Source organism: Scomber japonicus, chromosome 2, assembly GCF_027409825.1.
Source record: "Scomber japonicus isolate fScoJap1 chromosome 2, fScoJap1.pri, whole genome shotgun sequence".
Taxonomy (NCBI): Eukaryota; Metazoa; Chordata; class Actinopteri; order Scombriformes; family Scombridae; genus Scomber; species Scomber japonicus.
In genome coordinates, this window is record NC_070579.1 from 33,416,596 (window position 1) to 33,437,424 (window position 20,829).

At 39.0% G+C, this 20,829-nt stretch overlaps 1 protein-coding gene across 1 annotated transcript in view; it reads left to right on the forward strand.

Moving 5' to 3' along the window:
* The first annotated feature begins 10,081 nt into the window (after window positions 1–10,081).
* LOC128366635 (E3 SUMO-protein ligase ZBED1-like) overlaps window positions 10,082–20,829 on the forward strand; it is a 135,290-nt gene continuing 124,542 nt past the window's right edge. Inside the window, exons 1-3 of the mRNA XM_053327369.1 lie at window positions 10,082–11,542; window positions 11,736–11,820; window positions 12,103–12,342. Coding sequence (XP_053183344.1) covers window positions 10,082–11,542; window positions 11,736–11,820; window positions 12,103–12,342 — 1,786 coding nt within the window. The remainder of the gene's footprint in view (window positions 11,543–11,735; window positions 11,821–12,102; window positions 12,343–20,829) is intronic.

A 20,829-nucleotide genomic window follows, 5' to 3' on the forward strand; every position in this document is an offset into this window, starting at 1 on the left:
GTAGACTAAATTCTGTATATTGTAGATGTGTTGGATCTGCCCATATTTGGGCATGGCTCAACCATGGGCATTATCTGTGTGGTTTAAAGTCTATCCCGGGAGGAGAGAAGCTTCAGAATTGAAGGAAGCATCAAGGCATATAATGTGTACTGATCATTCGTTCGCTTCTCCTTCATGAAGTAAATAAACCTTTTCAATACAAGACATCCTGGACTCCTGTCTACTCTTTCCATTGATATATGGGCTGCATAATTAAAATGAGAATCATGTTTGTCTTATCTGTAGAAAAAATAACATGTTCATTTTTACATTTATCTTGATTACATTTTGACAGACTTCTAAAATTAGTAATAATCTCTACCGTTAGTGTCATTATTCTAGACTTCATGCAAAGATGTCATAATTCCCTAATGAATTAGTGATTTAGCTTCTGATTTTCTAAGGCAAATGTTACCTATGTTTAATGCATTTTTAGCCAGTTTATCAGCAACCTTATTTCCCTATATTCCAACATGTGCTGGTATCCAACAGAAATGAATATCTGTTCCTAGGTGCTGTAGATTCAGTCAGATCATATAAACCTCAATTAAAAGATCCTCTCATTCTGTTTGTCATAATGTTATACTTTGTATTACAGCAGCACAATCTGAACATATCACCACTTTAATTGGTTTAACCTCGTGCACCCACTGAAGACTGATGATTGTTGCTGTCAGTTCTGCTGTGTATACTGATAACCTGTTTGAAATTCTCGTAACAATTCCTTTGTCAAATTGTGGAATGCACAGTGCATTCAAAAAGTATTCAGACCTTCACTTTTTTCACATGTTAAGTTGGAGCCTAAGGCGAAAATCATTTAAATTCATCTTTTTCCTTCATCAGTCTATACTTAATACCCTGTAATGACAAAGCAAAAACAGGATTCTAGAAATATTTGCAAATTTATTAAAAAGGGAAAACTGAAATATGATATAAGTGTTCACACCCTTTACTAAGTACTTAGTTGAAGCACCTTTGGCAGCAATTACAGCCTTGAGTCTTCTTGGGTATGATGTGACAAGCTTTGCACATGTGGACTTGGGGATTTTCTGGCATTCTTCTCTTCAGATCCTCTCAAGTTCTGTCAGGTTGGTTGGGAATCGTTGGTCGACAGCCGTTTTCAGGTCCGTCCAGAGATGTTCAGGGCTCTGGCTGGGCCACTCAAGGACATTCACAGAGATGTCCTTAAGCTACACAAGTGATGTCTTGGGTTTTTGCTTAGGGTCATTGTCCTGTTGGAAGGTGTACCTTCAGCCCAGTCTGACATCTTGAGGGCTCTGGACCAGATTTCATTAAGCATACCTGTGTACTTTGCTCCATTCAGCTTTCCCTCATCTCTGACCAGTCTCCCAGTCGCTGCCACTGAAAAACACCCCCACAGCATTCTGCTACCACCATGCTTCATTGTTGGGACGGTATTGGCCAGGCAATCCTCCAGACATGACACTCAGAATTGAAGCCAAACTGTTTAATCTTCATTTCATCAGACCAAAGAATCTTGTTTCTCACAGTCTGAAAGTCTTTTTCTTTTTTTGCAAACTCCAAGTTGGCTTTCCTGTGTCTTGTTGTGTCGAGTTCTTGGTCACCTCTTGTACCAAATTCCAGATAATTATATTGGCTCCTGTTCAAATATTCTTGAACCAAATACCCAAATGTTAATATTCCTCTCTGTCCACTCCCTTCTCGTTTCTAATATTCGAAGATTTACTCTGGATTGTGAATATATCCATGGGGATATGCTGCTACTAATAACTGTGGGACTCTGTTGTATAGTATCTCATTTGTACTGTTTCACTGTCTTGTTAGGGCCCCATCCAAAACCTTGAATAGAAAATGCTGTACTCCCAACAGTTCTGCAGAACAGTTGATGCTAAATTTCCATTTACTCCTCCCTGAATTCTCATCCAATAAGTAACGACAGATGTGACTCAGGAGGTAGAGCTGGTTGTCCACTAATTGGAAGATCAACGGTTCGATTCCCAGCTCCTCCAGTCTGCATGTCAAAGTGTCCTTAGGCATGCTGAGCCCTAAATTGCTCCCGAAGGCTGTGCCATCGGTGTGTGAATGTGTGTGCGTGAATGATTAGAACTCCCCTTGATGAGTAGATTGCACCTTGCATGGCAGCCCCTGCCATCAGCATATGTGTGTGTGAATGGGTGAATGTGACATGTAGTGTAAAAGCGCTTTGAGTGGTCTGAAGACTAGAAAGGCACTATACAAATGCAGTCCATTTACCTTTTAGTCATAACTTAGTTCTCTTCAAATGCAATGGTAGTTCACTGGATTCAACAAGCAATTCATTAGTAGGCATGGTTTTGACTGCATTTAAAGTTTGCCTTTTTCTCGGTATTGTACCCTGTCTAGTTTTATCTAGATGGGATTTTCCTGTTGCTTCATACATCATGCAATCATAATCCAAAGTGGCTCTTCAAAGTCCTGTGTATGTGTAGTATTGCCTCTTTGTCAGCTCCCCATTCAAATCTGACATACACATCATTAAATTCAACACCTTTTTACATTTGGTCTCAGTATTTTTAACATCTATAAACATATTTTAATACTCTCTCTTTCCATGGACTAGCTGTATAGTCTTAACCGCTGCTCATTACCTATTCCTTTCAATGACCATACCCAATCATAAGACAATTTCTCTACACTATTGCTGTCTATACACATTTCAACATGTGAGATTCCCCCCCACCCCCCTTTTTTTCCTCATCCTGCTTTAACTTGAAATGTTCTATTTGATAGGAAATCCATGATCCAGTTATGTAACGTTCCATTTATGACTAGATTGTTCCTTTTAATTAAAAAGACCTTCTCTCCACATGGAATCGTAAGCTTTCTCAATGTCAAAGAAAACTATAGCTATCACTTAATATTAAGGGATTTTTCAAAGTTATTACTTACTTTAATTAGAGCATCTGCTGTGGATAATCTGTTCCTAAGCCACTCTGGTACTCGTTAAACAAACTTCTTTTTTCTAACCAAAAAAAACAACCTGTAAATAATCGTCCATTTACACAAGTGGGAGGGAAGTTCTATTAGTCTGTAGTTTTCAGTATTTGCTTTATCTTTTTTTGTTTTTGTAAATGGTCAAATGGATGCCATTGGCCACTTAACAGGTAATCTTCCTTCTGTCTGTATCTATTTTGAAAAATGTCAACACTATTTCTAATGCTCCCTCTGTCTGAACATGGCATACCTCAACTGATTTTGTCCTGGAGAAGAATATTTGCTGCCCTCTAATGTCCTTCTCATTTCCCTCAAGGTGAATTCCATAGCCAATGCTGAGCTGATTTCTATCATTTTACTATGCACCTTTTCATTATCTTGTAGGACTTCTTCTGTCCGTTGTTTATGCATATCAGAAACTGGCAAATACTCTACCTCCAAAGTAGATTTTTTCCATTTTTTTTTAAAGTATATTTTTTTGGGCTTTTTTTGCCTTTAATGTACAGGACAGTGGAGATAGACAGGAAACAGGAGGCAGAGAGAGGGGGAATGACACGCAGGATAAGACCGCTCGGCTCGGGATTCCAACCGGGGTCACCTGCAACGAGGACTATAGCCTCAACACATGGGGCGGGAGCGCTACCCGCTGAGCTAAGCTCCTTTTTGTATCTAATCTTATTTTTCTACTATTGTTTATGCATAAAAGATTTCTTGTGTCAATTGTTCCTTCAATCACAGTGCCATTATTATCAATATGATCACATAAACTACTGTGTGCATTGAAACAACCGCACTACAGCTTATGGTGACCACAGTCATCACGATAATCAGTATTACTGTGTTAAAGCTCACGTACTGAAAATGTATCCACACTGAAATCATTCCACCAAGTTTTATATTGAAAATCACCAATTAATGTAGCAGCACTATTCACTTTTTGTTTGCATAAACATTGAAATAAAAAAATAGCCAATATTATATGTGAAAGTAGGAAAACAATATCAAATGTGCAGTAACATTAAAGATGGTAACTGCACTTTGGACCATAGCAAACAGAAATGCCTGTCTCGTCAGTTGTATATAGGTACTGTATTTCTGTTCTTATAGAGCTGTTGCCTTTCTTTTTTAGGCTTTTTCTTGTTGTTCAGCAACATACAGGAACTCTTCAGCTGCATTCACACTGAAAACAGCCTGTATAAAACAACAAGGCCTGTGTTGGTGTATGTGGGCGTGTTGTGTAAGGTGCCGGAGAGACAATGAAATGCAATCCAGCAAGTCTGGTTGGCGTATTTTGGAGTATTGCATTTAAAGGCTGAAAAGAACATTGCACAGCAGTTGCTAAAACACACAGTGGATTTTACAACTCTGGAAAGTTATTATGCATCAACTGCTGTTTACTGGCAGGTACATATGTAACGTGCCTGTGTCTGTGGACACAGAAAAAAATATGGATAGGACTGCATGCATATCAGTCAGATCCCAGCTGTCTGCAGATGTGGATATAATATGTGTAAAGCATGAGTTGGTTCTCTGGAGCACTGTTACTGCCTTCTGCCATACTTCCATTGAAGCAAAACAAACCCATGTTGCATGCTACACCTGCAAGTCTGGGGGACTTCGACTAAATTTGGTTGATGCTGGACAATATTTTATGTTTTTTATGAGTTTTTCAGAACACCTTTCTAATGATGAAAAATGAAATAGTAACATTAACGATCTGGAATTTTACAGTACTGTAATGTGAATTTGATTAACATATCAACCCTTCAAACACTGCTACATTAGAAGTATGACATGGGTTATTATAATTAGTTTGATTAAGCCTTGTTTTCTGTATCAATCAATCTATCTTTATTTATATAGTACCAAATCACAACAAAAGTAATCTCAAGGTATGTATGCTAAATACCCTTGATACATTCTCTATCATGTCTGACTGAATTGTATCCTACAATAACAAAATCTAGATAAGCTTGATCTAAATGGTCACAGTCATGTTTCTTGAAAGCATACTATATCTAGTTAATCATTCAGATCCTTTATGACCCAAGTATCGTTACTAGTTTAATCACTAGATATGTCATATGAAATAATTTGTAGTTTCAATTCACATTCTGTACTGTAGATCTTGAGTTACTCTTTTGCTGCTTCCACAGTTGTTTCCCATTCGTGTAATTTTATTCCGATTCAATGTAAACCACTTTACATGTAAAAGAAAAGTGGAAGGTCTCATGTACACCTAGCCCGTCTGTTTTGTGTAGTTGGAGAATCATTACTGTTCCCTGTAGAATTTCTTTTTATTGCTGTTTACCTTTGCTATGTGTTTGTTGTTGACCCTCTTAACAGCCTCCAAATATGAAACTGTTTATATTAGTTTCATATTTACTTTTCTTGCATGTTCTTATACTGCACATCCTTCAAAAGCTGCACTCTGATCTCCTCCACAATAGCAACATTTAACTGGCACATTTTCCCCACACTTTTCCAAATGCACAATTACCTCCACATGTTGCACTTTTTTTTGCCTTTGTACTGGATGGCAGATACCTGGATAGCTGAAAAGGCTGGCATCACTTTCCTTGAAAGGTCGTGTTACTGACAACAAGGTTGATGGTTACTGACAACGTATCTGCTCTTTCTCTATTTCTTTTTAGTAGTAATAGCTTTAGCATCAAGCACTTTCCCTCCTTTCAGTTCTGTTTTAATATCCTCCATTGAGATAGATAGTGGTACTCCAGATATGACTCTCCTATGTCTAGCAGCTGAGCCTGGAACATTGGTTTTCACCATCCAGGAAGTGCATTTTCAATGTTCTATTCTTTACTCACTGTGTGTACAAGTACAGGCTTGTTATTCAAGTACTTTGTAAACTTCACTTTGCCTACATCATTTTCTAGAGCTTTAGCCACCGTTATGAGATGGAAATGCTCATCAAACCAAAATTATGACTTTCCAGTCATTGTTTTGGTTTTCAGACCTTGAGCTTGCATGCACCCTAGCTCTCTTTTAACTGTTTCATCAGACTCTGTCTGAGTTGCTTAAATTACCACTATTTCCAATTTTCTTTTTCTTTCTTTTGAACACTACTTTCTACCTTTCTATATTTACAAAACCCCAACCTTCATCCTCAATCACAAAATGATTGCTACATTCACATTAGGGTTGTTTATGGTTTTCCGCTACTCAATCACTCCACCAGCTTCTTCCACCTTCCACTCTATGTAAACCTTACATTAGAATGCCTTATTTTACCCTTTCCAAACTCAATTTTGTCCACACACCTGTCTGAGTTGCATGGAAGTAAAAACTTCTCTGTGCACAGCAGCCAAGCTAGTGTTTACCAATAGCCTGAGTGTGAGGCATTTAGGTGACATCTGTAATTAGTGGCTTCTACTGATAATCTGCATATGAGGTGTTTAGGGGATACCTGTAATTTATAACTACAGAAAATAACCTGGGTTACATAAAAGTACAGTAAATTAAAAAACAAACATTATGAAGGTAGCATTAAAAAAACAAGGGTGGAGAGGACAGAAAAATCCCCAATAGTAAACATGTGTCCCTCGCCAATGACCCTCATGGGTTTGTCAGTGAAGACACTTAACATAACAATGCAGCGAACTCTACGTACCTATTTAGTCTTAATATTTAATAACACTTCTCTATCATAACCTTCACATGTTTCAAAAATTCTTGAAATAGGGACTTGTTCTAGTTGATAGTGAGCGAGACTGAGATATGACAGAAATTGTGTTGTACAATAACACAATAACATGTACTTGTATGTGTGTTGACTATTAGTTTCAGCTTTTGCTTACTATCACAACATTGACACACATGTAAAAGCAGTGGATTCTCAGTCTCGAAACATGTCTTGCAGCCACTTAACCTGTTGATTGAACATTGTGAACAGTAGATGGTGGATCTATTGGCTGACTGTGTGTACTGTATATTCAGTAGTTTATAGTATTCCATGACTTTGTGTATGATCTAAAGACAAAGTCTCATTTCGATGGAAGATGGAACCTCTAACCTCTAACCCCTAACCCTGCTTTTGAGTAGAATACATGTTTATGTCGATGGTTTCACTTTAACTCTTTGCTTTTGGTTTTGTGTGTGTACTTTTGGGAAAATGTAGTATAATATAGTTTCATGAAAGGTGTCTAAGCAGTTGTGAAAAACTGGAATAAATAGTTTTAGTAATATTCTCTTTCATAACTGTACAAATGACTTTTCTGAGGAATCTTTTACAAGAGCTATTTTATGGATATAACTAAGGCAATAGTGAAGTGGACTTAGTTTGAAGACTTTCTTTTTAACTGACAACATTCTAAACATTTCAAAGAAGTCCATTTTTTAAAGAGGCTGCTTTCAGTAGTTGTACATGTTTCTGTGTGTACTGCACCACTGTAAAGCTGTAGCAGAATTAAGGTTTTAGCTTTTTTTAAATTACATTTTTTACACAGCTCTGATGGAACTTAGGATTCATGAGGAGAGCAGCTGCCTTACCAAACAATTAACAATATTAGTAGCCAGCACCCTACACCCCCCAAACTGAAATGTTCTCACTGCTTTGAGTTCATTTTGCAAGCACAAAATATGTTTTCTACTGTCGGTTTCAACTAATGTCACCATTTACCCAACATTTATAAAAGAAGACATTTTCATTGATGGTAAACACATATAAGAAACATTGAATCATTTTGTCTCGCAGTGTTAAAGTACCGGTGTGCAGGCTACTCTGTAATTATACATTTTATGCCTTGTTAACAGGTAGTTAACAAGGCAGTTATTTGCTGTTATATATTCCTTTAATTTCTCATCCATATTGCATTCATTTTTCACACAGTTCTGTTGAATAGTGCATCGTTGACATATAATCTTACCCACCTTCAATTGAATAACCTCGATTTTATGTTAACCAAATATCTGTATCAATGCTTTGCAGAAAGTTTCAGCATAATATTTTCATGACCTTGTGATTATAACACCTCACTAAAACAGCTGATTCTGGGTGCATTGGATCAATGAAAATGGCAGCAGGCATAATCACTGCTTTTCCTTGCTGATAGATAAAGCATAGCAAATGGTTTTCACACATGGTGCTTAGAAGCATTGTGAGTTAGGGCTATAGAGTGCTAGGTGGGTGCATCTGAAGCTTGTCTATGTCAAAAACTGGCCTTGCTTGCAACAAAAAGAAGACGTAGTACAGAAATCAAGACGGAATTGAAAGCAGTGGAAAATATGCACCTATGTCATCTTTGAGTGACACCGACACATCCACACAGCTGCAGCCATTTAGAGTAGGAGTCTATTGGCCATGATAAAAGACATCAGGTGTCCAGCAGTGTTTCACACAAGTCTAAAGATCCTTGAATTGAATCAGCCTGACTCTCTCTGTGGACTGTGTTTATTCTGCTCAAAAGTTGAAACCTTGAGCCGGAGGGTCTGGTTCTCTCAAACTCACAGCAAAACTATAGTACACACACATGAGTTCAGACTTGTCAACCAGGGTGTCTCATTCATTCATTAGATTTGTATTCTGGGCACAGGCAACCTTGCTCCTTTTGCTTTCTTACCCCCCCCCCCCCCCCACACACACACACACACACCCCTCACTTCTCAATTCAGTGTCATCGAGGGGATTGAAGTTGTGTATCTCTAGACGGGGTGTGGATTTCTCTGTGTCCATCTGTCTCTTCACTTGTTTTGGCTTCTGCACTATCTCTATCTGCCTGATGTTCTCCTTCTCTCTGTTTGCTTTCAATTTACCCTCCTCTTAATGTAGTGAATAGTGAATTTAAGAGGTAAATTCAGTTCAGATTACAGTCATAGAAATGATTGAAGTTTTTCTCCTCCCTCATATTTGTCTGCACCTGAGCATGAAATCACATTGGCTATCTATTGATCTTCGGACATCAATATGACATGAAGACACAGGGAGTGATTTATTTATGTAATGAATTTAGAGCAGCAGTCTGGTGCAGTAACAGTAGGAGATGTTCAAAGCTTCAAAAGCTCAAAGGCACAAGAGAGGAGCTTCCTTCATACCCTGCACACACAAACAGTGTGTACACAGTAAACTATTACATAAGACTCATATTTCATTATGGCCTTCGGGTTTTAGGATTACAACAAGGCACTTTCTGTTATATATCATAGCTTCCAATCAGAGTTGATTTCCAGCCAGGCTTTCTCATATCTGTCTATTATCTAGCTATTTATTTACTTTTGTCAGACCTGGCATTTGTTTGGTAAACATTATTTCAATAATTAAAATGGAAAATCCTGCATCTGCTTCCGCTCAGCATCACCATACTTTAAAGAAACTATTGTTTCAGTTCATCTAGACTTCTGCCAGACAGTATTACTATGACTGATAAACATGATCTAAACAACACAATGCCCCATCTGTTCTGTTTGCACAGGTGCTGGCCAGTGATTCAGTTGTTGTAGAAGAGCATCTTAATAATTGACAGGGACAACGGCACGTTCAATGAAAACACCAAGAAAATAATGACAAGAAGTGAAAGAGCTTCACATTAAGATTCAGAAAATAATTTTGAATGTACCAGGAAGTTGGGTGGGTGGATGTCCTTCTGCCAGTAAGCTACATTTCAACAGTAGATGTGATGTTTGAATGATTTTACTTTTAAAATTTGAAACCAGGCATGAGAGGTGAGGTCAGCGGCTCTCTGGAAAAATATCATGCTTTTACAGCAAGCCTTTCATCTCAAATCTCAGAGTGATCTCAGGTATTATACTTCAAGACACCTTGTCGAACACAGACTCTCAGGTAAAAAAAAAAAGAAGAAATACATAGGGATGTAAAAAAAATCGATTTTGCATCGATGTATCGATCCAACAGCCGACGATACGATGTATCGACACGTCCGCAAGAGTATCGATTCATATTTAAAAAAAAAAAAAAAAAATATCCGGTCTATTTTATCCATTTGCTCCTGGACGTAATTCAGACTCCCGTGCTGCGGGTGGCGCTAAACCTATTTTGTCCTCCTACCTCGCTTCCTTTAGGCTACCCTCTTTCCGCATGCACACACACACGCAAACAGTAGGCAAAACAGTCATGGCTGACATAGCAGAGGAAAAAGAAGAGGTAGGCAAAACAGACGTGGCGAAGGAAAAAGATGACATACACACCCCTCACGGTTCCAAGTCGTTTGTGTGGAAGTATTTCGGGTTCCGTAAAGATGGAAGAAAACTGATTAAGGATATGGCTATATGCAGAAAATGTCGTTGGGAAGCGCGCTACTGTGGCAACACATCCAATCTGTCTGCTCACCTGAAAAGACGCCATAGAGATATCCTCGGCGAAGAAAAAGCACAACCCTCTACAACATTGACGACACTTTTTCCTCAGAAGTTTTCGAACAGCTCTAAGAGGGCGAAGAATATATCCAAGGCAATCGCGTTCTTCATATGTAGAGACATACGCCCCTATTGCGTGGTGGAGAACGAAGGCTTCCGTTACCTGCTCGACACTCTGGAGCCGAGGTATTGCATTCCCTCGCGACAGCACTTCAGCGAATCAGTGATTCCAAAGTTGTATGCCAAAGTTCGTGATGGTGTCATTCAAGAGTTGCAGAAGGCACAGCGCGTAGCTGTAACATGTGACGGATGGACCTCCTGCACTACAGAGTCATTCATCACAGTAACATGCCACTTCATTGACCACGAATGGGAGATGCACAATTACGTGTTACAGACGCGTGTGCTGGCGGAGACACATTCAGGAGTTAACCTCGGACACGTCCTGCGAGCTGCGTGTGAAGAGTGGGGTCTGAGTGACAAAGCGCCAGCCCTCATCACAGATAATGCATCCAATATGAAGAGGGCTGGGGAAGAGGCCGGGATGTCACCCCACATCATGTGCTTCGCGCACACACTCAATCTGTCCACTCAAGATGGCCTCAAAATTGCAGCCACGGACAGGCTGTTGGGTCGAGTTAGGAGAATTGTGAGTTTTTTCCATCGCAGCGCAGTTGCCACAGCAGTGTACAAGGAAAAACAAAAACTGCTTGACCTCCCGTGCCACAAGCTTAAATCGGACGTGAAGACAAGGTGGAACAGTTCATTCGAGATGTTAGAGCGATTCCTGGAACAACAGCATGCAGTGACGGCAACACTCCTGGACAAGAAGCTGAGGAAAGGCGCAAGCGACATTCACACTCTCACGGAAAGTGACCTAACCGCAGCAGAGCAAATGGTTAGCTTGTTGGCCCCACTGAAAGCTGCCACCACGCTCATGTGCGAAGAAAAGCAACCCACAGTATCAATCATCGCACCCCTCAGAACGAAATTGCTGACGCATTTCGAATGTGCACCGGACGACACTCCCTTGATCAGAGACATGAAACGAGCCATGGCCGAGGATCTCCAAGAACGGTACGAAGACGAGGAACCATTCTTACACCGTGCAGCTGCGTTGGACCCGAGGTTTAAAAAGCTCCCGTTCCTGACTGATGAAAAAAGAAACCAAACCTTTGAATGCATTGCGGAGGAAGCAGTACAACTGAAGGAACAGAGGGTAGGTTGTTTCTCATCATATACTTTAAAAAAATATAAAGCATAGCGTTTGTTTATTTATTTATTTATCTATCATTAGTTGGTGTTATTAGTTGTAGTCGTTAGTGCTGTTATGGTAGGCCTAATACTTTGACCGGTTGGGTGATGTAACTTAGTAGTAAGTTGGTGTTCATGAGTGTATGTGTCTGTGACAGTTACAGAATGAAGCAGAGGCCCAGGCCCAGAAAACACCTCCTCGTGCCCAGACGTGTGATGATGAATGGGAAACTGAGACTGAAGGTAGCCTACTGTTCATACATTCTACACTTAAGCTTATTCAGATACATCATAAAGATCCTACTTTAACCTACTCATATTACATATACACATAAATATTATACAGATATTACATTATACATGTACATTTTATATATTTTACACTACACAAACAAACACATACACACACACTTATGTATGTAGGCCTATATTATATACTAAAACTACTATGACTAGAGCCTACTGCCATATTATACTTTGACTATAACTATACTCCTTCTGTTGTCTTATTTTTGTTGAATTTAGAAGCACCCCCAGCTTCCAAGAAAACAAAAGTATTGGATGACTTGTTTGGTGACTCCTTCAGCACTGAGGACCTAAGTGTCAGGAAGAAAACATCCAAGGAGCTTGTCAATGATGAAATTAGGAAGTACAGAGACATTGCATCTCTGAGCCTGGGTGGTAAGGTGCTAGAATGGTGGAAAGCTCACCAGGCTGAGTTTCCTCTCTTGGCCAACCTGGCCAAGACCTACTTGTGCATACCTGGTACAAGTGTACCATCAGAACGTGTCTTTAGTACAGCAGGGGACATTGTGCGTTCAGAACGTAGTCTTTTATCCTCTGAGCATGTGGACCAGCTGATTTTTCTAAAGAAAAATCTGTCCATAAGCACAATTGAAAGTATTGAACTGTAACAATGCTGTAGTTTAATGGTTCAGTTTTACTGTTCTCTTTTCCACACCCCTTCTGTATAGAACAGAGGCATTATTGTGAATTAAGTAAATGCCTACTTTTTTGTTGCTAGTGCACATTTTGACTGATTTTGCTGGCCCTGTGGAGTATGGCCTATGTTTTTGTTTCTTTTTGTTGCTAGTGCACTTTGAATATTGTCATTTTATATTGAATGGAGTACAGGCCTATTTTTTGTTACCATTTGCTACTACTGCACATTTTGCACTCATTGCACTTATTTTATGGAGTATTGTCAATTTATATTGAATGGCGTACAGGCCTATTTTTTGTTACCATTTGCTGCTAGTGCACTTTTGCACTCATTGCACTGATTCTGTTGAGTATTATTTTATACTGAATGTTGTATAGGCCTGTTTTTGTTACTTAACACGTTGTACTTTGTACAGTACTTTTTGATGCAAGGCCTTTCAGAAACTAAAACAGACATTATTATTTTTCAGTGAATGAGGTTGTCATAGCATAGGCCTAGGTGAAGTACAACTTTGCTGTTTCTCAAATAAAATGTATAACGGTATTACAGCTTTCATTGATTTATTTCAAATTTGAAACATTGTCTAGCCTGTAAGATAAAAAAATAATAAAAATCGAAATCGAATCGAATCGAATCGTATCGTGGTGTATTCTTGAGAATCGAAAAAAAAATCGAATCGTTGGGTCAGGAAATCGATATTGAATCAAATCGCCATGATGGGTGTGATTTACACCCCTAGAAATACAAGAAAAACAGTGTGTCGTAACAGGTGCGCACAGTAATGATCCTGAGAATGATGAAGCATCTCACCACAGTAAGACTTTGTATCGTCTTTTGTTTCCACATGCATGCAGTAGAGTGGCATTAGATCCGATTGTAGTTTAGTTTTAGAGTGACATCGCGGTGTGTTTCTGATTGGAAGAAATTGTGATGTTTCAACTGAACCCTTTTCTCTCTCATACCGTGCAAGTGTTTTATGTCGCTGCCTCCTTCCCCTTCAGAAGTAAGGAAGGAGGAATGAAGTTATCACCAGATGACACTACAGAGCTGTAGCAGTTTCAACTTTCGTCTGCCTTATTTACAAGCAGAAAGTCTCAGACACCCTCTCATTCCAAGTGCGCTTCACCGGTGCACATTTTCATATCGTCTCTCCTGGAAGGCATTCGTAGCGTCGCACTCTGTTGTTCACATGAGACGTGACAGAAATAGGCAGAGCTGACACAGTGTACAGTACACAAGTCTTAATTTATCTGTGCTGTTTGACACAGCTCTGTTAGACAAAATTCAATAGCTGAACATTAAGTTTGAAGTCAGTCACCCAAACCCAGTCAACTAAATGTATACAGTGTGTGTGTCTTTATGAAATAACCCAATGCTCTTTCAGGCCAGTGCATGTTTAATGAATAACAAGGTTGTCTCTCCATGGTAGGTGCAGAACTTGTCTGTTTTCTCTAATTAATGAAGCAAGAAAGAACACGGCAGGTGATTTAATGTAAACAGACATGACATTACATACATACAGTGAGAGGATAATTACATTAAACAGGACAGAGCAGAAACATGTGGCAGAAATGAATGTTGGCATAGTGAAAACATATGTCTGGATATGATGCATGTGGTTTGGTAGGCTTGAATATGAGCATTTCTGTGTGTGTGTGTGTGTGTGTGTGTGTGTGTGTGTGTGTGGCTTAACATAAATGAATGTGTGTATACACAATGAAATAGATCTTTAAAGAAAAAGAGAAATATACTTGTATCTTGTGAGCTTGTGTGTCCTCGTTCAGATTCAGATTCATTTTTTATTTAAAAATGAATAAATAAAATAACAGCTTTATTCAACAGTGACCACCCACACACACACACCCACACACACACACACACACACACACATACACATATTCAGGTGCAAAACTAAGTGTACAAGAATACAATTACAATATGTTAGTTTTTGTTTTTTTGCTTTAAGAATGAATTTACATACAACCAGGGAGGATAATCACAATAAGCAAGACATGGCTTGTGTTTCTGTAGTTAAATTGAATACATAAATTCTAGGTGAAAAAAATAAACAATTAAAATAAATACATTCAAATAACATTAACATAAACTGGTCTTCAATTTAAATAGTACGTTAGCACAATCAGGCTCTAGTTGTACACAGACATTTACAAACAGACGGCTAAAAGAGTTAGGGTTAGGGTTAAAATAGATCAATCAGTTATGACTTTGACATTGTGTATGTAATATTTTGCCAATATGAAAATTGTGGTAATCAACATATTTTTCACAATATTTCTTTCTTTTAGTCCATAGATCTAAATGTGATGTGAGTTCAGCAGATAGATTCTAATAGTTTATAAACCATTATTCAATTTGTCTTCAATATAGTCTTGAGTGGTAACAGAAACATGGTCTGTTCATGGTGCTTTCAGTATCTTTTGCAAAAGAGACATGGTCACTTTCAAAAGTGCCTCTTAATCTAAGGAATTCACCAGGGTACAGGTGAATTCATAGGTACATCATTCATATATTTAAATTCTGCATCACAAAGGTATTCTTAATATTTTTATTTTGGTAGGATTAATGTTTTGAAAGGCAACTGCTGCGATAAATTGGTCTGGATTTAAATGAAAATCATTAGTAGGGGTGTGACAAGATCTGGTGCCACGATGTAGAGATCTCTACACTGAAAGCCTGAGGTAGGAGGAGCGGGGGAATCTAGCTCAGGTCATTTATATAGTAGCCTAATGATGCAGAAAGTAAAATCAGTCACACTACCAAATTAAAACTCTTTATAAGTGTGTTGTTCTAATTGTGTATTTGTGTGATAGGATTTCTGTAACTTACTTTTATTTCTGTGTGTTTTATTAGCAATATGTTAAAATGTGTGATCATTTGATTCTTTATTTCATTTATATTTATCTACTGGAATTGTTTCTATTCTTCATACTTCATTTTTGGTGTACATTGCCGTCTCCAAATGATAATTCATAATTAGAAAGTAGTACTGACATGCATTATAATATAAGTTAAAACATTTCAAAATACACCTGAATTGTTTTGTCAGGTTTATTTATATAAAGGACTATCTTTCCAGTCTTATATTTCATCATTGAAGTTTTCTTCTCTTTTGTCAAATCTCTTCTCATCTGGTTCTCGTGAACTCAATATTGTGTATCGTCGCGTCCCGTGAGCGGAGTGTATCATCACACCCCTAGTCATTAGTGAATGTCTATCTGACCAGACACTTTACCAATATATAGATTGGTCATGTTGACATTTAATTAGCATGTAAAATCCCTGCCTTAGGCAATAGTCAGAATGGTTTTGGTATAAAATTAGCATGTGTCTCATTATTATGTTTTTCTTCTTCTTCTTTTTTATCCATCTCTTTCTTTCTACCAATTACTCAGAAAGACGGCCTCCCTCCTCCTACCAGCCTGGCCAACTGAAGTCCGTATCGCCACCACATGATAAACATCACCAGCCCAACCACCACGGATGCCAGCCGCCTTAAATCTGAATTAAAACAAACAAACCACAACTTCAAACCATTGTTAATAACAAACCATAACCAGCAAACATAGCCATCAGCATAAGCCAACATGCACGCAAATACAATTATAGGCACAGAATACACTCATTCCACACAAACACACTGGGGAAGTTTAGAAGACGTATCAAGGCAAAGGCATGCAACAGCCTGCAGGGACAGAGACACATAACGAGCCAAATCTGAAATGTGTGAATCTGACAACAAAATCCATCAGTGCATTCTCAAGGCCCATCTCACCCCTTTCTCCCCCCTCTCTGACTATCTGTCTCTGACTCTGTTCCCTTATCTACTTCTACTCACATACACACATAAGTTTATCTAATCATAATGCCAAAAATCAACTGAAACTTCTGAAAGTTGTGCCGTCGCAGATACCCCCGGACTATTTGAGCTACTAGCTTGAGTGTGCGTGCATACATCTAGTCCCTCAGTTATGCCCTAATTGGAGTATCTGAAGCTGGGGACACAGCGATGTGAAGTGCTAATTTGATTTGTGTTTGTGGCTCTCTGAGAATGGCTTGATGGAACTGATGCAATTAGTGGTAACACAATTGGGTTTTTTTTATGTGTGTGTGTGTGTGTGTGAAGCGCTGTGATGTACTGTATGCTTTTTCTTGTGTGTGCATGTGTGTTTTCCTACTCCGCTATCTAACATGTTTTCAAGTTGTGTGTTTTCTACACAATCAAGTTTGTCTGCGCCTATTTGAGAAAGACAGAGGCAGGAGGCAGAGGGAATCTCCCCAACCTGCAAAAAAGTTTGCTGTCAAGTGGCAAAGTAAACATGGTTGATATCCTGTCTTAATTGATTTGTTTGTGTTTGTTGATTGAGATGAGAGATGCAGCCATGGAGTGTAAACGTTCAAATTATGAAAAGCAGACTGCATAATTACATCTCTGAATATTTCCCTATGGGAAACTTCCTATGGGGCTGAGGTAAAGAGAGGTAGAGAAACGCAAAGAGTGGAGAGACGGATTCAAAGAGTGACAGAAAAAGTACTCCAACAAATTTCCAAGTAGAAGAGAAAATAAATAAAGTTTGATTAGGGAGATTTCAATCATTACGCATCTCATAGCTCTGTCTCTTCCGCTGCCCCGGAGACTAGTGGATTAGATCTAAACACTGGATTAATTTAATCCACAACCTGGGATTAGGATTATGAGTGTGGGTTTTGAGAGATTTATTGCATGTTGCATAATGGATTTACAAGATTTTTACGGGTTTAAGCAGTATATTGAGATCCCTCGGGGAACAGAAAAGTGCAGTAGATTGAGGAAGGAAAAGCAACACAGAATGAAGAGTGGATTATTTTTAATACATCATTTGAAGGCATGCACATCTAGCCCCCGAGTCCCTTCCACATGTCAGGCCTAAGAATATTTCTGAAAGCTGTTGGACTTTCTTGAAAATGTAATTCAGTCTAGTCCATGATTAATGTATCATTTCATATTGAAATAAGAGAACGTCAGCATCGTACCCAGGAGGGACAGTGGATGTTTTATTGGTTTCAAACTGTTTTGTACTTAGAAAGGGACAAACAAGGAGATATGAATAAATAAATATCCGTTATGCATGGTCACCCTAATTCTACGACTGGAGGCAAACCCCTTTAACAGCTCATTGTATGTGTGTAACAAGTGCTCTGTACTCCTTTGCTTATGCTCCTCATCAGTTTGTATGATTTAATTCACATTTTCCTGATTGGGGATTGGGCAACTGAGCACCTCAAATAGCTGTGTCATATCTCCACTCCATGAGGAATGCCAGATGTAGGGTAGTGTGTATGGCCATAGTGTGTGTTTGTGCGAGTGTGTCCACCTACCATGCAGAAGTATTGTGCATTGAAAAAGATCCACCTCCACAAACCTGAGGGGAAACTGAATTCGACTCAGACTCAAGCCCCCACACTTGTCTCTCTCATAGACCAAACCTGTACATATGATGTCAGCCTCAGTGTTTTGTAGGCCTGATTGTTACATTACAACTCCACAGGCTTCGCCCACCACCTTTTCGTTGTCCGTCCTTCTCACAGCATCCATGCTCTAATTGTGTGGGGCAAGAGACAGATCTGTCATTTCGCTCTACAGTTCTCTCTGGTGGAGTCCGCTCACAGTTTAAAAACTGTGTTGCACAGGTTTTCCCAACATCCTATCAGGGAGACACACACGAACACTGACACATAAAAGGCCATCCCCTGCTGAGTTCCTCTTTGTTGTTGGACTCGGGGTTGTCCAGATCTTCAAACCTTTGTCAATCACACAGCAGCTACCAGAAGAACTACTGTTGTCATTGCACAGGCAGTACTGATAAAATGTTTAGTTGTCTAAAGGATTGTATTACTACCAAGTCCAGTGGCTATAATGTACCAGCTACTAACAGGCCAAAATGTATGCTGCCTTCATTTGCCAACCACAAAACCAAAGAGGCCTTACCTGAACTGTGGCAACTGGTGAATTGATTGCCAACACATTTTGTTAAATGTGCATTCAAAGCTATCTCCTTTTAATGCAGTCATTCAGTATAGAGCTCTAGGATGGCTTTAATATCTCCAGTTCCCCCAGGTACCAAGAAATAGCTAGATAAAATATGCATAATAAAGAAGAATAAAAGGAAACTTGTTAAGTAGAGTGAACTGTTTTTTTAGATCAGCACACACTTTCTGAACCACCTCTTACTATTATTGTATGTAATCACTAGATTGCTCCCAACTGTCTACCCTCACTTGAACTTACTCATGCTGAGCAGTAACTCATTCTGAGTAGGAGTGACAGCTAAAGGCCATAAATATACAGCAAATGTAAATGTAACCCAGGATGGAGACCAAGTGACAGCTGCTAGTTATGATTGCAACACAGCGTGACAGACGGAATTATGACATCTAGCTCGGTGGGCAATTAATAACTTTGATTCAGCCTGAAAAAGCACATGTTGAAAGAGCATATGACAAGCTTTGCACTTTGTGAAATCTTGAAGAAAATCTTCGCCAGTGTCCTTCACATCCACGTCCACCTCCCATGTGATACTGCAGATACTTGTCAGAGTCTCTTGTGCCGCTCTGCTCTGTAAGTAGCCAGTGATTAATTTTAATTTGGAAGAGGAATCGCTCCGCCATCGCAACTTTGACAGATGTCACCTTGCTTGGCTTGCTTCAGGCCGTGGTCAGACATCCCGGGGGAAATTATCCTGCTGTGAATTTCAGGGACCAGAACCTGTTTGCTAAGTTCAGTCAGCCTACTCTAGTTGAATGTGTGGAGACAGTGAAGTCCCTCCAACAGTAATGCCGTATCGCTCACGTCACAAAAAGGAATAACTTGGTGTTGTGCGTTTATTATCAGAACTGTTTTGTTTGCTCTATCATGTGAACATAACATGGGTAGAGAAAAGTACTCCTAACCTATACATTTCATTTTTAGCTGTATCACACTTCTCCCACATATTGGCTCATACACACTCTCCCTTTATCTGTGCCTCCCCATCAAGCCTTACTCCCTAATATAAGGAACGGTCTGTTTTGTCAGTGTTAAAGACTGTCTGTGCTTTCCTACGAAAGAGCTACAATAATGCCATTTTCAACATGTGTTTGGACTAAAAAGGAGAAGCCCAGTTGCGTAGAAAGTCAATGGTGAAAGTGGCTGTTTGTAACACAGGTAGAAAAAACGCTACAGTACTTGAATTTGCACATATTTGATAAGCAAGGGAAAAGTTAACTTTTTGCTAAGTCTGAGTGCACCTTATAAGTACCATCAAAGTTCAAAAACTATTTAAAAGTCTTCTTTGTTGGGAATTTGACCCAGATCATTTGGAACGAAGGCAATTGCAGTATGTACACACAGCACTTTTATGTTTTATCTTTGAGATTGGTGCTTTTTTTTGTCTTGTATTTATTCTAAGCTGGAAGCATGTATTTGCATTTTAAGAAATCGCTCAAATTTCATATGTTTTCAAATGCCAGGTTGAGAGTATACTGACCCAAAGAAAAGCATCTTTTTTGACCTCACAGCACATCAACTCCCACCTACATGGGCTCGCACACACACATAGACACACAGTTTGACTGATGGACAGTGCTTTCACAAACAGAATTGAGTCGGGTCAAATTGGCCACAGCTTAAGACGATCCAAGTTCACCAACTCTCTCTTACTGCTCCTCCAGTAATCATAGCGAAATCCCAGAGCATTCAAAAGATGATAGCTGTTGACAGAGATAAGATCGCAGTATTCCACCTTAAGAGTGGAAATTTTCAACTGGAGACACTCATTCTGTGAGGTTAAAGTAGAGCTAAACTATTGACAATGGCTGAGGAAAAACTAAAACCTTGTGTACAAAAAAAGGGAGATCTGAACAGGTTAAAAAAAAGAAAGTTGGCTGTTCAAAGTTTAGGAAGTAATTTTCTTTAGAATAAAGTAGTGATATACTTAACATTAACACGTTTTCTTGACTATAATATTATTGAGACATATCTATTGTTAGCTCATTCTTCACTTAATCTAACATGTATCTCAAGGATTTTATTGCTTGTATCTTTCTGTTTCTGTATCCATAACAACTAATGCAGTCCCTAAGTGTTTACTGCCATGCATGTTTTCATTGTTTGTTTTCACGTTATGTGATACATTGTCAATCGTGGTAGCTGAACCCCAGACACAAGGTTAGAACATTCAACAGTTTAATTCCTGTTTGATTGTGTTGATGCTGGTGTTATATCTGGAACGCCACGTGATGTGGGGTCAATTAACAACTTAACATGCCTGTGC